Raw genomic sequence first — 16,017 nt, 5'->3', positions numbered from 1 at the left:
TTTTGTCTCAACCTACTAATACACAATTAAAGCTTGATAGGTTTATAGTTTAATGCATTCGTACATATACAATAATACTACAAAAGTACTTCTACTCCCTAAACTTTTATAAAAATTAATTATTTTTTCTATAAATTTTGGTTGTTAATGATTTTTTAACAATTTATTATTATCATTTTTCTTGGGACTATATATATATTAGTGATGATTATGTCTATCCTAAATAACTTCTTTTTCTTTATATTTTTAATTTTTTAAATAATGTTTCTATGTCCTATTATTATATAACTGTTATCCAATACAATGGTAAGAAAAGAAAAAAAAAAGAAGTAAAAACTCATATTCTAAAGTAATGAAGTAGTTGTGGTTACAACAAGTAAAAGTATATTTGATTAACAACGAGTAAAAGAATTTCAAATAATTATGTCATTTTATTCCGTTATGAAAAGTTCATTTTGAAGTATATTAAGAATGGAGATTAATTTAAAAGTATATTTGATCAAAACTGAAAAAGAACGAGTTAAATACCTTCTAGCTATATCACAAGTTTTCAACTATACGTTTATATGTGTTGAACTGAAAGAATGACATGATAGTAGTTTAAATTGTAAATTGACTTGACTCTTTTAAATGTTAGAATGGACTAAGGAAAAATTGTTAGCTTTATTTGTAGGGTAGTGTACCTTGAAGATGTCCCACGAGATCACCACCTCTTGTGCATCCTTTGGAGCACTAAATTGATAAGTGCACCGTTTGGAGCAGTAGACTGATAGGTGCATCCTTCGGGAGCACTAGACTGATATGTGCATTTGCCGGGAACATTCGATTATGTGCATCCTACGGGATCACGAGACTATTATGATGCATGGTACCACCCAAAAGGAAGTTAACAATTTTTACTCCTAACGAGACCAGTAGTGGGTCTCTTACTATGTATTTTTACTTTGTATTTTTATACTCACTATTTTATGTTTAATTTTTCAGGCATAGGTAATACAAGAGGCCGACCGATGAGGGACAAGAATGATGTGTGACTGCCATATGGGGACCTAGCTTTTTCTTAAAATTTGCTTCCGCTTAAGGTTTAGGGATTGAACTAAGTTATGGATAGTGATTTTGTAAACAGTACTTTTGAAATTTTATTTGTTTGAAATAAATAGAAAAGTTGGGTCGTTACACAGTTGATCCAACTGCTGGAATGTAAGCAACCTGAGCAAGTAGGAAAGGTAGATGATCCCAACTACTGCAAGTATCATTGGGTCATCATTCATCCACTAGAGAAATGTTTTGTGTTGAAGGAGCTAATTCTAAGGTTGACTCGCGAGAAAAAGATCGAGCTAGATTTGGAGGAAGTAACTCAAAGAAACCATGTTGTAGTGATGATAATGTTAGAGGCTCCTCTGTCAAGATTGATTTTTGAGCAAAGGGAAAGCTTGGTCCAATTTAGGACTTTTGAGCCTATAGTTGTCCAATTCTATCCAGAATTCTCATATGAGGATCCTCAAGGAGAGGAAAGGACAATCAAAGAAGACGATGAAGGGTGGATAGTTGTGAGCCATCAGAAGAAAAGGCAGTCGACTCTGACCCAAAGAGAGTCCTGCTCCTACCGAAACTATAAAAGAGAAAATAAGGCTTAAAAGAATAATAATAAAAAAAAGAAGACTTAGAAGCTTAAGCTCGTAAGAAGGAAGACATGGATTTCTCTCAACCTCAACGCTTAGTAACTTTGGCAGACTTCCTTCCAAAAAGCTTCCTTTGTGATCATCAGGATGAAGACCCAGAAGTCGTTGCATGTCATACTATCAACACGACGGAGGAAGAAAGAATCCTTCCAAGATCACTAGAAGAGAAGGAAGTGTCAAAAAACCAATCGAGATTCAATGTGGATGATCTGTTATCACTTCCTCAAGAGACCAAAACTATCCTTATTGATGCATTGTTAAATTCAAGAGCATCAAGTTAGAGTTTGCCGACTGCTACATACGAGAGAGCTCCTTATTGCATGTCATAGACTTCTCGGATCAGGATTTGCTGTTGGGATCTAAACTTCATAATAGTCTCTTGTATGTTTCTAGATACGTTTGAGAACAGAGAGTTGAATGGATTCTCATCGATAATGGATCAACTGTCAACATAATGTCAAATTCGACCATGAGGCAATTAGGCATCTTGATGGATGAGCTCTCAAATAGCAAGTTGGTAATTCAAGGTTTCAACTAGGGCAGCCAAAGAGCAATAGGCATGATACGCTTAGAACTCACAATTGTCGACCAAAAGGCCAGTGCATTGTTTCATGTCATAGGCTCAAGGACTACTTACAAGTTGTTACTAGGTCATCCTTGGATTCATGGAAATGGAGTCGGAATCTCAACACTGCATCAATGCTTCAAATTTTAGTAAGACGGTGTAAAGAAGGTTGAAGTTGACTCTAATCCGTTCTCAGAGGCTGAGTCTCACTTTGTAGATGCAAAGTTTTATTCGAAGAATGATAACATCTCAAAAGCTTTGCTTGCAGAAATTCCTCTTATAAAAGGAGAAAATAATTCACAACTGAAATCACTTTCAAGGTAGGGAACCACATGAAATTGTGGGAATCTTTAACTCCAGAAAGGGTGAAGCATACACTAGCAAAACACAAAGAGTATGATCTTGCAGGATAAAAAGGCTTCAAACCCATCAGTTTTGCGCTATGTTCCTCTGTCGAGGCGCAAGAAAGGCGAGTCACTTTTCGTGTAGTCTCCAAAAGGCTTTGTTGGTGACATCGAAGTCTTAAAAGAAAGCTTCACTACGCCACTAACTAAGATATCGAAGCAGGATATAAAGATAGATTCGACGGAAGCAAACTTTCCCCAAAGGCGAATGGAAGACGGATTCGACCCCAAGGCTTACAAATTGATGGCAAAAGGAGGTTATGATTTCACAGCTCACATCGAGTTCAAAAGCTTGGAAATTCATGACCGATCTGAGCTCTCCTCAACACAAAAGAAGCTTTTACATGAAGGACATGCTATAACCGTATCGAGAAAAGGACTTAGATACAAATCTCCAGAGCCGATTCATATAACTAAAAAGGGGAATGAAAGAGTGGTTGACAACAATCATATAACTATAGAGGAGGTTGACAGTACGAACAAAAAATGAGGCGATAATAAGAGAACCTCAACATTTGACTAAATTAGACCACATGTTGCATGCTCCCTAGTATTTGAAAAACTAAGCATGACTGAGGCAGAAAGAGAGTCACCAATCAATATTGAACCTTGAGCGACGTTTGGCCTTTCGAAGGCTAACTGTGACCTCTATAAAGGAGAAAAGCACATGTCAGGCCTCGACGACTACACGACCATCAACCTTTGAAAGGCTAGGTGTATCTAAAAAGAAAATATTACAAGCACCTCGTGCTCTAATTTTTAATCGTCTTGGGGATGTCGGACCACATGGCAACATTGATTCTAGCATAGATACAAAGAAGAAGGAAACAGTATCTCACACGTTAGTTTGGCACCGATTTAAGCATACAAACGTCAAAAATTGTCGTAGTAAGGAGTTTCCTTGCGAGGCAAAGGGAGAAGGAAAAATTCATAGCAATATTCCTTCTCGAATGAAAAGAAAAACCTTTGTTACTCTCAATACAAGTCAAGGTTCATTGAAGGTAAAAATACATAATGTTATACTAACGAATCCTGAAAAGGAAGACTCAAAACAAGGGGAAGGTGAATCTTCATGTCATCACATCACCATTATTGAGGAATCAGAGATTGAAACTCATGAAGAAGTCACAAAAGATGTCCCACAGAGTTTAGAGGATGGTGGCCAATCTACCGTAGATGAGCTAAAAGAGGTAAACCTTGGTACAATAGAGGAACCACACCGAACTTTCATTAGTGCATCTCTCTCTAATGAAGAGAAGGATAAATACATGAGTTTGCTGATCGATTACAGAGACATATTTTCTTGGTCGTACAAGGAGATGCCAAGATTTGATCCAAAATTAGTAGTCCATCATCTCGCAATCAAACCGGGGTATCAGCCGATTAAACAAGCGCAACGATATTTTTGATCGAAGCTTATTTCCCAATTCGAGGTGGAAGTCAACAAGTTGATTGAAGCAAGATTCATTCGCGATGTCAAATATCCAATGTGGATAGCAAACATTGTCCCTCTCAGAAAAAAGAACAGACAGTTTCGCGTTTGTATAGACTTTCGCAACCTGAATAATGCATGTCTTAAAAATGATTTTTCTTTGCCCATCACAGAAACCATGGGAGAGGGGACATGAAAATTTTTTGCGGCATCGAGGGCTTTAATAGAAGGCTCTTCATCATCAATTGACTGTTTGTTGGGCCTCTTGGGTCTCTTCCAATGACAATCATCATTGTTGCTTTGATTTTCCTTAATACGTTCAAAAGGGCTCTTGACAGTTTTCAATAAGCGGCTGTCCTTACCCACATTGTTAGTACCACCTCTAATAGAAAGCTTAAATCATGTAGAAGGGGTTGAATTATCCACTAAGCACTTTGTACCTTCCTTTGTTTTCTTCACGAGTCGTTCCTCAGTTTCATTGGAGCATTATCTTTTGACTTCCACTACCAAAATTATTCTCAATTTTTTTGGTGGTTTTGGATTTGATGTGAGAGGGAGTGAGATGACCTATCAAATGTTGCACTTCTTCTTGGAGGTAATCACCGTTTTTTCAAGCCACCAGATCTTATAATGAGAAGTAATATGAGCGTTCGGGTTAAGGGCAGACGTAGAAAGATATACTTGGAAAATTGTGTTCTCGTAAACGCAAATCATGCAATAATATCATACGTTGGCAAAATCAGCTTCGAGAACGTTTTTTGCCTAAGTCATATGGCATGTCTTGATAAAACCCAAATTGCCGACTAAAGCGACAAGGACTATAAGGTTCAATAATTGTGGAGGATCCACATTGCAAGGATAGAAAACAAGAGTGAATGCTTATAAAGAATGAAGTATTCCAATTAATTTTCCATCATCCGTTAAGAGTTCGTCTTTATTCTTTGCATGAAGACACACGTGCCATGATACATACTTTTCCTTGTGACTATGTGTTTGAGCCTCAAGATTAGTATACACTACTACAAAACTGACTTTATTTGATGCTTAATAATTGTCAAGTATCTGTTTGCTTGACACTTTTCAATGCGTCAAGTAATCTAGTGTCAAGAATAAGGGAGGTTTACTTGATACTTTTTAAGCATCAAAGTAAAACTAGTTTACTTGATTGGTAAAAAGTGTCAAGTATATGAGATTACTTGACGCTTTTTACACTTCAAGTAATCCAGTGTCAAGAATAAGAGAGTTTTGTTTGACAGTTTTTAAGCGTCAAGTCGAATTATATTTGACAGTTTATAAACATCAAGTATATAAGATTTGTTGACATTTACTACATGTCAAGAATTTGTTTACTCTTGACATGTTTTGCATGTCAAGTATTTTTTAAAATTATATATTTTAAAATAACTCCATAATTTATCTTGCACATGTTTTGAAGTTCAACAAGCCGAACGTATATAAGCAAGAGAGTACATACAAATGTGCTAAAGTACACATTAATTGAATAATTGAATCAGCTAAACTTTTTCCATAAAAGAACTAATAATATTTTAACATATTGCATATATATATATATATATATATATTATATATATATCAAAGAACTAATAATATTTTAACATATTGCATATATATATATATATATCAATGAAGCGTATACATACATATAGTTAGCCTACTTCTAACAATAGCCTAAACTTTCCATCTATGTGTAGCCTAACTATAGGTGTATCAACAAAATATCAACTAAACTAATTCACCTAGCTATATCAAGTATATCAAAAAAAATATCACACCTATATCCAGTATCAACAAAACTTGTCTATCTAACCCAAAATATATTCACCATAAATCGAATGTGGCCACCCAAAAAATCAGCAAGCTCCATGCGCACTTCATCCAACTCTAATTTACTGTATGGGCTACTTGTATCAATCTGATATGAAACCCAAAATATTAAAGTTAATACTTTGATTACTTGAATTGTAGAAAATATAATTCAAAAATCATTTAAACACAACATACCGAATCTGTGACTACTATGCTCCCATTAGTGATTATATCTCTCATGTATCTCATCACATAGTATCCATATTCAACTACTCCAACGTGCAAAGGACACTATAAATACATGAGTTACCAAAATATATACTTAGTGGTGCAAATAGCTCATATATGTTATAGTTTTAATTAATGAATAAATATGTTTACACTTTACCTTCACTATTTCCCATATTGACTGTTTTCGAGTTGTTTGAATATTTTTCTGAGAGAAAAAGATTGTAATAGCCCTATTTGCAAGAAACAACTACACTTTAGCCATGAAGTGAACTTTAAGACGGTAAACATCATATATTAAAAAAGCTTACTTACGTGTCAATTACATATCTAATATCTACTTTTGATGTTGTTCGAAGTGAGTCAATATTATAAACTGTCTCATTGTATGCGTTAATAGCCATAAGTGCCCAAGAACCACTACATAGAAAGAACACAAGTAGATAGCCTTAATATAATCCAAAACAAGTTTCTCTATGCTAAATCAAAAGTAAATTACAACAATAAAAGTTGAACCCCTCCCTCCTCCCTCTATATTGCCTTAACATAATCTAAAATCCTAAAATTCAATTCAAAAAAACAAATCACCTATAGCTTATGTTATTTCCTAAAGAAACATAATATGATCAAAGCTAAACGAAGAGCACATTAAAATATGAGCTATGTGTTTCAATATCAATGCAAGAAGAAGCAATATAATTTAATTCAAAGAAACATAATATGATCTAAAATTTTAAGATTCAATTCAAAGAAACAAATTTCCTTAACATAACCCAAAACAAGTTTCTAGAAATCAAAAGTATACTACAACAATAACCCCCCCGGCCCGTACAAGAGGGTTACTCCCCAACCCAGAGGCGGACAGGTTAGCCGAAGCCCACCGCCGTCTCTTACGGGTAGCACTGGGCGACAGATGTCAAGCGTGCTCTTGAGTGAGGGGGTTCCCCATGAAGCCACGAGATGAGGGGAATAAGTCCGTTCGGATAGGTGTTCTCAGACGCGAGACTACTAAAAAGGAGAAAGAAGCTAATTGATTAGGGTAGAGTCTCATCCCCCCATAATCAAGTAGCGTCCACTAAAAAGGAGCTCCGCGGGGATCGTTAGGAGATACCCGATCATGAGATCTGAGTTGGCCTAAGTTTCAATTCAAAGTAATATATCACCTATAGCTTATTTTGTTTTCCAAGAAACATAATATGAAAAAAACTAAACAGAGAGCACGTTAAAGAATGAGCTATGCTTCTCAATATCAATGGAAGAAGAAATAATACAATTTAATTTAAAAAACATAATATATGATTTAAAATCCTAAGATTGAACACAAAGAAGCAAATTGCCTTACCATAATCTAAAATCCTAAGATTCAATTCAAAGAAAAAAATAATCTATAGCTTATTTTATTTCCTAAAGAACCATAATATGAACAAACCTAAATGGAGAGCACATTAAAGTATGAGCTATATGTTTCCAATATCAACAGAAGAAGAAACAATACAATTTAATGAATTGATTAGTATATTTATTACTTACCTGGAATTAAAAGGAGCCAGAACGAGTTTGTTTTGTTTTGAAGCCATTAATCTACTACATAAATTGCGAGCTCTAACTTCTTGGGTGTTGTGACCAACAAATATAAGGGATGGGTCAACGAAGATGTAATTTGAAACATCTTGTGAATGCAAAATACCTAAGGAACACTTATATAAAAATTCTAGAGTTGACGAATGAGTACTTACACCATATATGCCACTAATGTGAAAGTCTTGACATCTCACATGTTACAGAAATCAATAATATCTTTGTGGAGAACACAAGTCTTCCTACCGATACCAAACAATAAGATTGGTAGTTGGTAACGAATGCCTGAATCTTAGTCCATTACCTTTTCAGCAAATCTAAGTATTGTCTTCAAAGGTAGTGACATGTTGATATTAGACTCACAAGTATCTTCTTTTTCATTAGGAACCTAAGAAAGTCATAAACCCAACAATAATGCTAAACTACGTAAGACTTACACATAAACTCATGCATTAAATTTTGCCAAAACTTAACTAATTACCTCGATAGCATCCTTATGTTCATCATCCACATTCACCTCCTCTTTAACCACCTTCGTTGTGATATTAATTTTCTCATTTTTTGATTTTTTTGACATTGAATATCATATTCTAATCTTGGTCTAGAGCAAGATCCATGTGCAGACGTTAGTGTAGGTTGTGTTGATATGTGAATACTCTATAATTCTTGAACTCACAAATGAAGTTTTTTATTATCTTGACTAAGCTTCTCAATTTCTTCACTTCGTTTCTTTGAGTGTTTTGTTGTATTGGAAGTAAGTAGTTGGGGTGAAAAACCTGGCAACTCCATGTAAAAGTCCACTAAGCTCTTTTGTACCCAAAGCTTGTGTCAAAACATCGTTTGGAGATGGCTCTTTGTCAACATATGTCTTTGAGATCTCATCCTAAAAATGTAAAAAAATGTAGCTTAATTTCATAAAACTTAAAAACTTTAAAGAATGTAAAATTGTAATATGTATCTTACTATACAATTCATAATTTCTTGAACGTGTTCATTGTCATATTCTCTCTTCTTATCTACACGAGCCTTCTTCCACATGCTAGCTCGATCAAGATCACCTTCTTCTGAAGGGTTATTTTTCTACATTTCAATATATACAATGCATTATATTAGATTGATTAAGAAGCTTTTCAGACTAATTCAAACATAAACTACTTCTTACCAATTCCTCTCGAAGATTAGCATAACCTTTTCTTGAAAGCTTATGGTTATACTTATTCTTCTTCCTTCTCTCTTGTTGAACTTTTCTTTTGTCCTACACAAATATAACATTGTATTGGGGTTTTATAAAGTTTCTTAACAAATATTTAAAACCTAAAAATCTATAAGTTCATTGATACCTCAAAATGTGGACATACTCTAGATCTAACAAATTCTTCCCGCTCTCCTTCGTTAATGCAAGGATACATGTCTGGGGGTCATCTCAAAAGTTCAGGTTCATTCCTGAATGGCAAGATATGTTTCGTTGTCAACCAATGCTTAAATTGACGGAATGTTGTCTTTGCAGACTTTAGAAAGCTCTTTATAGATCTACTGTCAGTTATAAATGCATCATGAGATTGAATATCGGTTAGTGTCACATTGTCAATTGAAATAAACTTATACAAAAACTATAAGCATTTTACCTCAACTATGGTATAAATCTTATCCTTCAATTCAGTAGGCACATCTGTCCATGATTGATAGTTAATAGAGATGTGGTAGTGTATACACGATCCAATAAAAGAGTTCAGCTTCGCTCCATTTTCTCAATGGGTACGCCATCTTCATTATATTTCACTAATTTCCTCTCACCTTCACTTCGAACACGAGTCACATCAAACATAATTGTAGGTCTCCACTTCCTTTGTTTTCTGGGCTTCTCTACAATTTGTTCATCAACTCCTCTAACAACTAATCCACCAACCTCCTTGTCTTGATCATCACTTACTATCTTTGGCTCCATGTGTAAGGAGAATATCCTGTCAAAGCAATATTAAAAAGAAATATTTTAGTGTAGATTATATTAGGGTTTAGGGTTTAGGCATATTTAAAATAAAACATAGCATATATGTACATATATAACAAGTAGAAAGCCACCCACAATGTGTTATTTAAGAACCCTGTGCCTTCTCAGTCTGATCGTACATATGTTGAGATATTCTCATCTAAATCATTACTTTCATCAATATTTGACATATCACTAGGTACTCCTTGACTATGTAACATGATATCTCCAAGTTTGTTGTCATTTGATTGATCTTCACAATCTCTGTGCAGTGGAGTAAGCACAATTGACCATCTAGCATCACTTGGATCTTCAACGTAAAAAACTTGCCTTGCCATTATAAATGAATCAGACTTGTGACCTATTCTTTTTAAATCAACTAACAGAAAACCAAGGTCATTGATCTTCATACCACTATTGTTCTCAACCCAATCACATCTACACACTACAACATTGAAGTTATTATAATTAAGTTCCCATATGTCTTGAATCAGTCCATAAAAGAACATATGTCCAATGATGGAGTTTTTATCTTTTGAACTGGATACTTGCATTGCTTTCGCCAATAAACGAACTCCACTATTTTGTATATTTCGATTCTAATCATAAGACTACGTGTGATATCGACATCCATTAATGGCATAACTGTTATACACTTAATGAAAAAAGGATGAGGGCCATGAGCAATCCACCTTAAGTTATCTGAAACTTCAACATTTCCCATTCCAATCTCAAATGCAACCTACCATGATAAGTATCTTAACATAATTACAATTTTCACCATAAAAAAATATCAATAAGGTTAAAATTTCACCTCTTCTCTTAACCAAGATATGAAAGTTCGATTGTGTTCTTGAATCAATTTTTGATGAAGAACCTTATTTGGGTATTTCAATTGCAATACCCCCACGTGTTTACTTGAACATTGAAACATTGTAACATAAAGTTAAGTTTATGTCATAAAATTAAATAAAAAGTAGAAGACAAGATAATTGAAACTTTAACTTACTCTATATATGGTTGCACATCAATTGTATTTGCCAAAACATACCAATGATCTTGGTATAAAAGATCTTGTTACGGTCTGAAGGAAAGTCCTGAAGACAATGGTATACCAAAGCTTGAATTGTCTAAAAAGGCATCTAATTTGTTAATGACTAGCCCAACAAGATCAACCCCAGATAAGAAGTCTGAACAAAACTCAATAGCTTCTTCTACTATATAACTTTCTGCAATATAACCCTCTAGACGATGTCTATTTCTCATATAGTTTTTCAGAACTTTCATGTATCTTTCGAAGAGATACATCCATCTTAGATATACAGACCCACAAAGTTTGACTTCTCTAAGAATGTACACAGTGTGATGCATCATAATGGTGAAAAATGAATGAGAAAAATATTTCTCTAGCAAATAGATTGTCACCACAATATCTTCTTCCAACTTTTTCAGTTGTTGCACATCGACGACTTTATTACATACTAGATTGAAAAATATACACAACCGAGTGATGAAATACCGAATATATTTTGGGAGCACAAATCTTATCGCAATAGGAAACATTTATTGTAAGAGCACGTGACAGTCATGAGATTTTAAACCATTAAGTTTTAAATCAGTCATCGACACAAGGTTTTTAACGTTGGAAGAATAACCTTCAGGTACCTTTACTTTTGACATTGTCTTCAGACCACAACATTTTTCTTCCTTTGTAAGAGTATAACAAGCAAGAGAAATAAATATTTTTTTTCACTGTTGACAGGTGCAAGCGGTAGTTGAATTTTCAAATAAACTAAATCACATCTAGCATTCAAACCATCCTTACTTTTCTTGAGAATATCAAGAAGTGTACCCAATATATTCATACAAACATTTTTTCAACGTGCATCACATCTAGACAATGTCTAACGTGAAGATCTTTTCAATATGGTAGCTCAAAAAATGAATACACTGTGTTCCAACACTCCTTGCACTTCCTTTCATTGGTTGTTTTTTTGTCTTCTTCTTTCCTCTTGAAAATTAAAGGTATTTTATTCTCAAATATATGGTCTCTCCAGACAAAGGTTCTGAAATTTTTTAAAGATCATTTTCACCATTAAAGACTTCTTTCCAAAGTATGACATTTTCTTCCACATTTTCCTCTCATATTTTAATCTAATAGAGAAATATTATTTCCACAAATTGGACATGCCTTATACTCTTTCACACTACATCCGCTAAGATTTTCATATGCAGGAAAATCATTTATTGTCCATAATAAAACAACTCTTAAATTCAATAATTCATCTTGATTAGTATCATAACATTCAACACCACTTTTCCATAATAGTTTTAAATTCTCAATTAGTGGTGCTAAGTACGCGCCAATGTCATCTCCTGGTTGTCTTAGACCCGATATCAACATTGATACATCATGAACTTTCTTTTCATGCACAACCATGGTAGAAGATTATAAATAACTATCATTATGGGCCAACAACTATATTTAGAACTCATTTCACCGTGTGGATTGATTCCATCAGCTGAAAATGCTAAACGAATATTCCTAGGTTCAGAAGCGAAGTTTGTCCACTTCAAAGTTACTAATTTCCAGGCTGGATAGTCTGCAGAATGTCATAATTTTCCATCAAATACTCGCTCATTAGCATGCCAAATCAATTTTTTAGCATTGTCAATACTTTGAAACAATCTTTTGAAACTTGGGATCGGTGAAAAGTACCATACAATTTTTCTAGGAATCTGTTTTTTTCCTTTGTTTGCATTATTAGCATGCTTCCACTTTGATTCACCACATTCAGAACATTCAATTGCATCAACATATTCTTTTCTATACAAACAACAATCATTAGGACATGCATGAATCTTTTCATAATTCATGCCTAGTGCACCTAAAGTTTTCTTTGCTTCATATATTGATGTTAGGATCACATTGGTAGCAGATAAATTTTCCTTTAAAGTTTTATCAGTAGTTCTGAAAAAGCTAATATCACTCTATCCAGACTAACTTTCAAATTATACAACTTGGTGATTTTTTTTTTCATCCTTCATATAATGGTTTTTCGGCATCATTAAGCAATGTCTCAAATTCATTTGGATCTTTTGAATACTCTTCATGAACAATTTCAATCATTTCATTTATACTTCCAACGTCTTGATCAATTTGAAGTATAATATAAAAAAATATAATGATACATAACAATAAATGATGATGATGAGAATTTTTCTACACCCACTAATGCAAAGAAAATTTCATGAACAATGATGATGCAATCAACTATTTGACAAACAAAAGACGACAAATAGAATGGACAAAAGACAAATAGAATTGGTGCAATGCATGCAATATGCCACATGAGACAGAGAATGTTTTAAGGTTCCATACATTGTAAATGAACCACTGTTAATCTCTAAAATTGGTGCAATGCCACAAAATGAGTCATCTACGACTACAGACCATTTCAATGCAAGAAGATTAAATGATCTATTAAATCCTACTCAACTTCTTCAGTAAAAGCACTACCCTTACGGGAAGGTGTGGTCAGCTGTACTTGAAAACATTATATCAAACTTCATAGTATTGACAAAATGTTCTAAATTTTCTAAATCACTAGCTAAGATTCTCTTCCGAAATAAAATGATTGAACAACCAATAAGAATCGAACATTTAATCTAACAAACAGCATCATGAAGAAATGAAAAAAGTATCTGCAAACAATTAGAAGAAGTTATTGATTTTCAGGAAAATAAAAAAAATTGAAGTTATGAATGATATAAAGATTCATATTGATGGTTCCAGTTGGTTTTGTTTGGTTGTTTATCTGTGCATGTGGGTCTATATAACCTACCGGTTTAAAGATCATCCTAGAAAATAAAATCAACGTGATACAAAAAAACATCCATTCCTACAATCAATTATCAGCATGGAAGGTCTTTCATCCTATTCAAACTTTTTACTACTAAAAGGAACAACATCCAACGACAAGCGTTGCTTTCTTTTGTATGGACAGTTTATCTTTTTGTACCATATAATTGAAAAGTTTTAAATTAATAGATGTAACCCACTTATTGTCAGATGGAACTCACCCTTTTTGTTTAACATTGAATTTTTTCCCTTGAAATAGTTAGTATTAGAAACAATAGAAAGTGAAAGAGAGAGAAAAACAAATGTTGAAAGTAGAAGAAATAGTCAATAATGGCAGTAGGATTTATCTTCATAAAGTACTTGACAAGAACCTACATGATATTTATACTTATATAGCCATGCCAAAATTAATGGATTAAAGAAACATTTTATGAGGATGATGCATCCTATAAGGTGATAAAAAGAAAAATGAAATGCCATAGTCTAAAACAGTAGAAGTGTAGGAAAAATAAATAAAATTGAAAGCTCAATATTTGCAACCAAATTATTTCGACAAGTAAAAATACATTGTGATCTCAAATATCATATGCTGCAGAGTTCATGAAGCCAATGCAATAAGATGATTTTCTCTTAACTAATCATTTAAAGGAATAAGTACAGTCATTGAAACCTCTTTTCTTGTTAAATGAGACAACGGAATCATTTCACCATGCTAAAAAAGAGAGAAAAGATTCTCTCTTGCAACGGAATTTTGAAAACAACATATAGAAATGGAAACTTTAGTTATACTATGGTAATAGAAATTAAATTTGTTGTATGTGGTTTATTTTAGTCTTCATACTATCAATTTTTGTTCATTTCAATCCCTTGGAAATGAATAATAATGAAAGTAAAAGGAGTTAAAAGGTCGGAAACTAAAATAAACATAAGTTGCCAAAAAGAAATAGAAACCAAAAGTAAAAGGACAGAAAGAGAATAGTCCAATGATGACAACAAAATTGGAGAAGGCATGGGAAAAGCTTTAGAGTACACGTGAAGGGCAAGTGAAAGAAGAAGGAGCATCAGTAGTAATAGGTTGAGCATTCTCAAAAAGCATAATAGAGAACATAACAGTACTTCAAGTTGCAAAAAAGAAAGTATTGTTTGGACATTCTGATAAAGCAAATTCTAAAACAAACCCATCATACCACAAAAAACAACCACCACTAACATTCATCTAAACTAAAAGGTTAAAAGACTTGGAGAGAGAGAGAGAAAGAGTGGAGATATCTGCTGATATTTATGAGATTGTATAAGATCAGTGATTAGTCAACAATATCTCACTGCATTTGAGGTACAACAAACCCAAAGACTAATGATATGAAAATAAAAAAAAATCACACCCATTCATCATACAAACTCAAAGTTTGCAACTTTTTTTCATCCCTCAAATTCAAGAAGGCTCATCACAACTGACAAACTTGTTTGCAGGTGAAGAAAGCAAGCCCTAATTGACATAACATGAGCAAGCCCTAATTGACATAGAACGTTACCTCAATTCCAATTAGCAGCTTGGACAACCAGAATATTACCTCAAGTATAGACTTAAGTTTTATATCATAATGTCATTCTCACAGACTTAATGTATACTACATATAATTGAAATCATAATTTGTGACCTAAGAAGTGTGAAATTTTGCAGTGTTGTAATTATATTAACACAAACAATAACGTATGCAAACGATAAATTTCGTAGTTGTTCGTCAAGTGCGGTCTCACCAAAACTTTCCATTTTCAACCAGCAGAGATGTACCATTGGAATACTGAAACTATAAATAAATTGAATGGCAGCAGAAAAATTTACAAATTCCAATTAACAAGCCTATTAATAACAGAAACTGGAAAATGATGTAGAAGAAAGGAAGAAGAAGAGTCTTTGTTCTTACGTTAAGAAAACTCTTCACCCAAGTAGCTTGAAATGTGAAAAGTCCTAACTTTTTTGGAGCGTTGCCTTGTAGACGACGACGGTACCAGAGCTACAGCGACAATGGTGATTGGACAGAACAACGATGATGTGTTGTCGATTGAACGGAGGGCAATCATGCCTATGACAGTAGTGCTCGAGCAATACAGGTCGAACGTGATTGTAGCCACCTATTCTTATACTACATATATGTTTTTAACAAAATAATTATATTAGTAGTAATGATTAAATTTATTCATTTTTAAAAGTAAAAAAAAATTAGTAAGAACCTAATATCTTATAATATTTTATTTTATCATTTTAGAAAACACAAATAAATCAATTTATTTTAAATAATTTTTTTTAATATTCATTTAATTTATTAATTAATTTCTCACAAAATTTCAAAATATCTCATTTATGTTATTTATGGAAAAAATAAAATTTAATTTATTCATATTATCCTATTTTGATTTTATTCTTATTAACTTTTTCCTAATTTATGATATA

The 16,017-nt window shown here is 33.3% G+C and overlaps 1 protein-coding gene across 5 annotated transcripts; it reads right to left on the bottom strand.

Moving 5' to 3' along the window:
- Nucleotides 1–5,688: 5,688 nt before the first annotated feature.
- On the bottom strand, nucleotides 5,689–15,688 carry LOC105434490. Of its 5 annotated transcripts, XM_031889058.1 has the most exons (13): nucleotides 15,491–15,688; nucleotides 10,713–10,800; nucleotides 10,518–10,620; nucleotides 10,396–10,445; nucleotides 9,342–9,677; nucleotides 9,057–9,159; nucleotides 8,879–8,971; nucleotides 8,680–8,796; nucleotides 8,493–8,599; nucleotides 6,454–6,558; nucleotides 6,299–6,371; nucleotides 6,106–6,201; nucleotides 5,689–6,016 (listed from the first exon to the last, which is right to left on the bottom strand). In XM_031889058.1, exons 6-13 carry the CDS (start codon nucleotides 9,123–9,125, stop codon nucleotides 5,903–5,905), a joined length of 774 nt encoding a protein of 257 aa, XP_031744918.1. In that variant the 5' UTR covers nucleotides 9,126–9,159; nucleotides 9,342–9,677; nucleotides 10,396–10,445; nucleotides 10,518–10,620; nucleotides 10,713–10,800; nucleotides 15,491–15,688; the 3' UTR covers nucleotides 5,689–5,902. The 5 variants fall into 5 exon arrangements, with proteins under 5 accessions (XP_031744918.1, XP_031744971.1, XP_031744894.1 ...); XM_031889111.1 differs by lacking the exons at nucleotides 10,396–10,445; nucleotides 10,518–10,620; nucleotides 10,713–10,800 and having other exon boundaries at nucleotides 9,057–9,249; XM_031889034.1 differs by lacking the exons at nucleotides 10,396–10,445; nucleotides 10,518–10,620; nucleotides 10,713–10,800 and having other exon boundaries at nucleotides 9,057–9,246.
- Between the last annotated feature and the right edge of the window lie 329 nt (nucleotides 15,689–16,017).

Source organism: Cucumis sativus, chromosome 1 (genome assembly GCF_000004075.3).
Source record: "Cucumis sativus cultivar 9930 chromosome 1, Cucumber_9930_V3, whole genome shotgun sequence".
NCBI lineage: Eukaryota > Viridiplantae > Streptophyta > Magnoliopsida > Cucurbitales > Cucurbitaceae > Cucumis > Cucumis sativus.
The sequence above is the reverse complement of the archived record's forward strand: the minus strand, read 5'-3'. Positions and strand labels throughout refer to the sequence as shown.

Excerpts from the sequence above, each read along its gene's own strand:
- LOC105434490 (XM_031889058.1), bottom strand. The coding sequence starts at position 9,125 with ATGTATCCTTGCATTAACGAAGGAGAGCGGGAAGAATTTGTTAGATCT. Across the intron at positions 6,372-6,453 it reads ATTAGATATGTAATTGACAC|GGCTATTACAATCTTTTTCT; the intron begins GTAAGTAAGCTT and ends TCTTGCAAATAG. Across the intron at positions 6,202-6,298 it reads CAATATGGGAAATAGTGAAG|TGTCCTTTGCACGTTGGAGT; the intron begins GTAAAGTGTAAA and ends ATGTATTTATAG.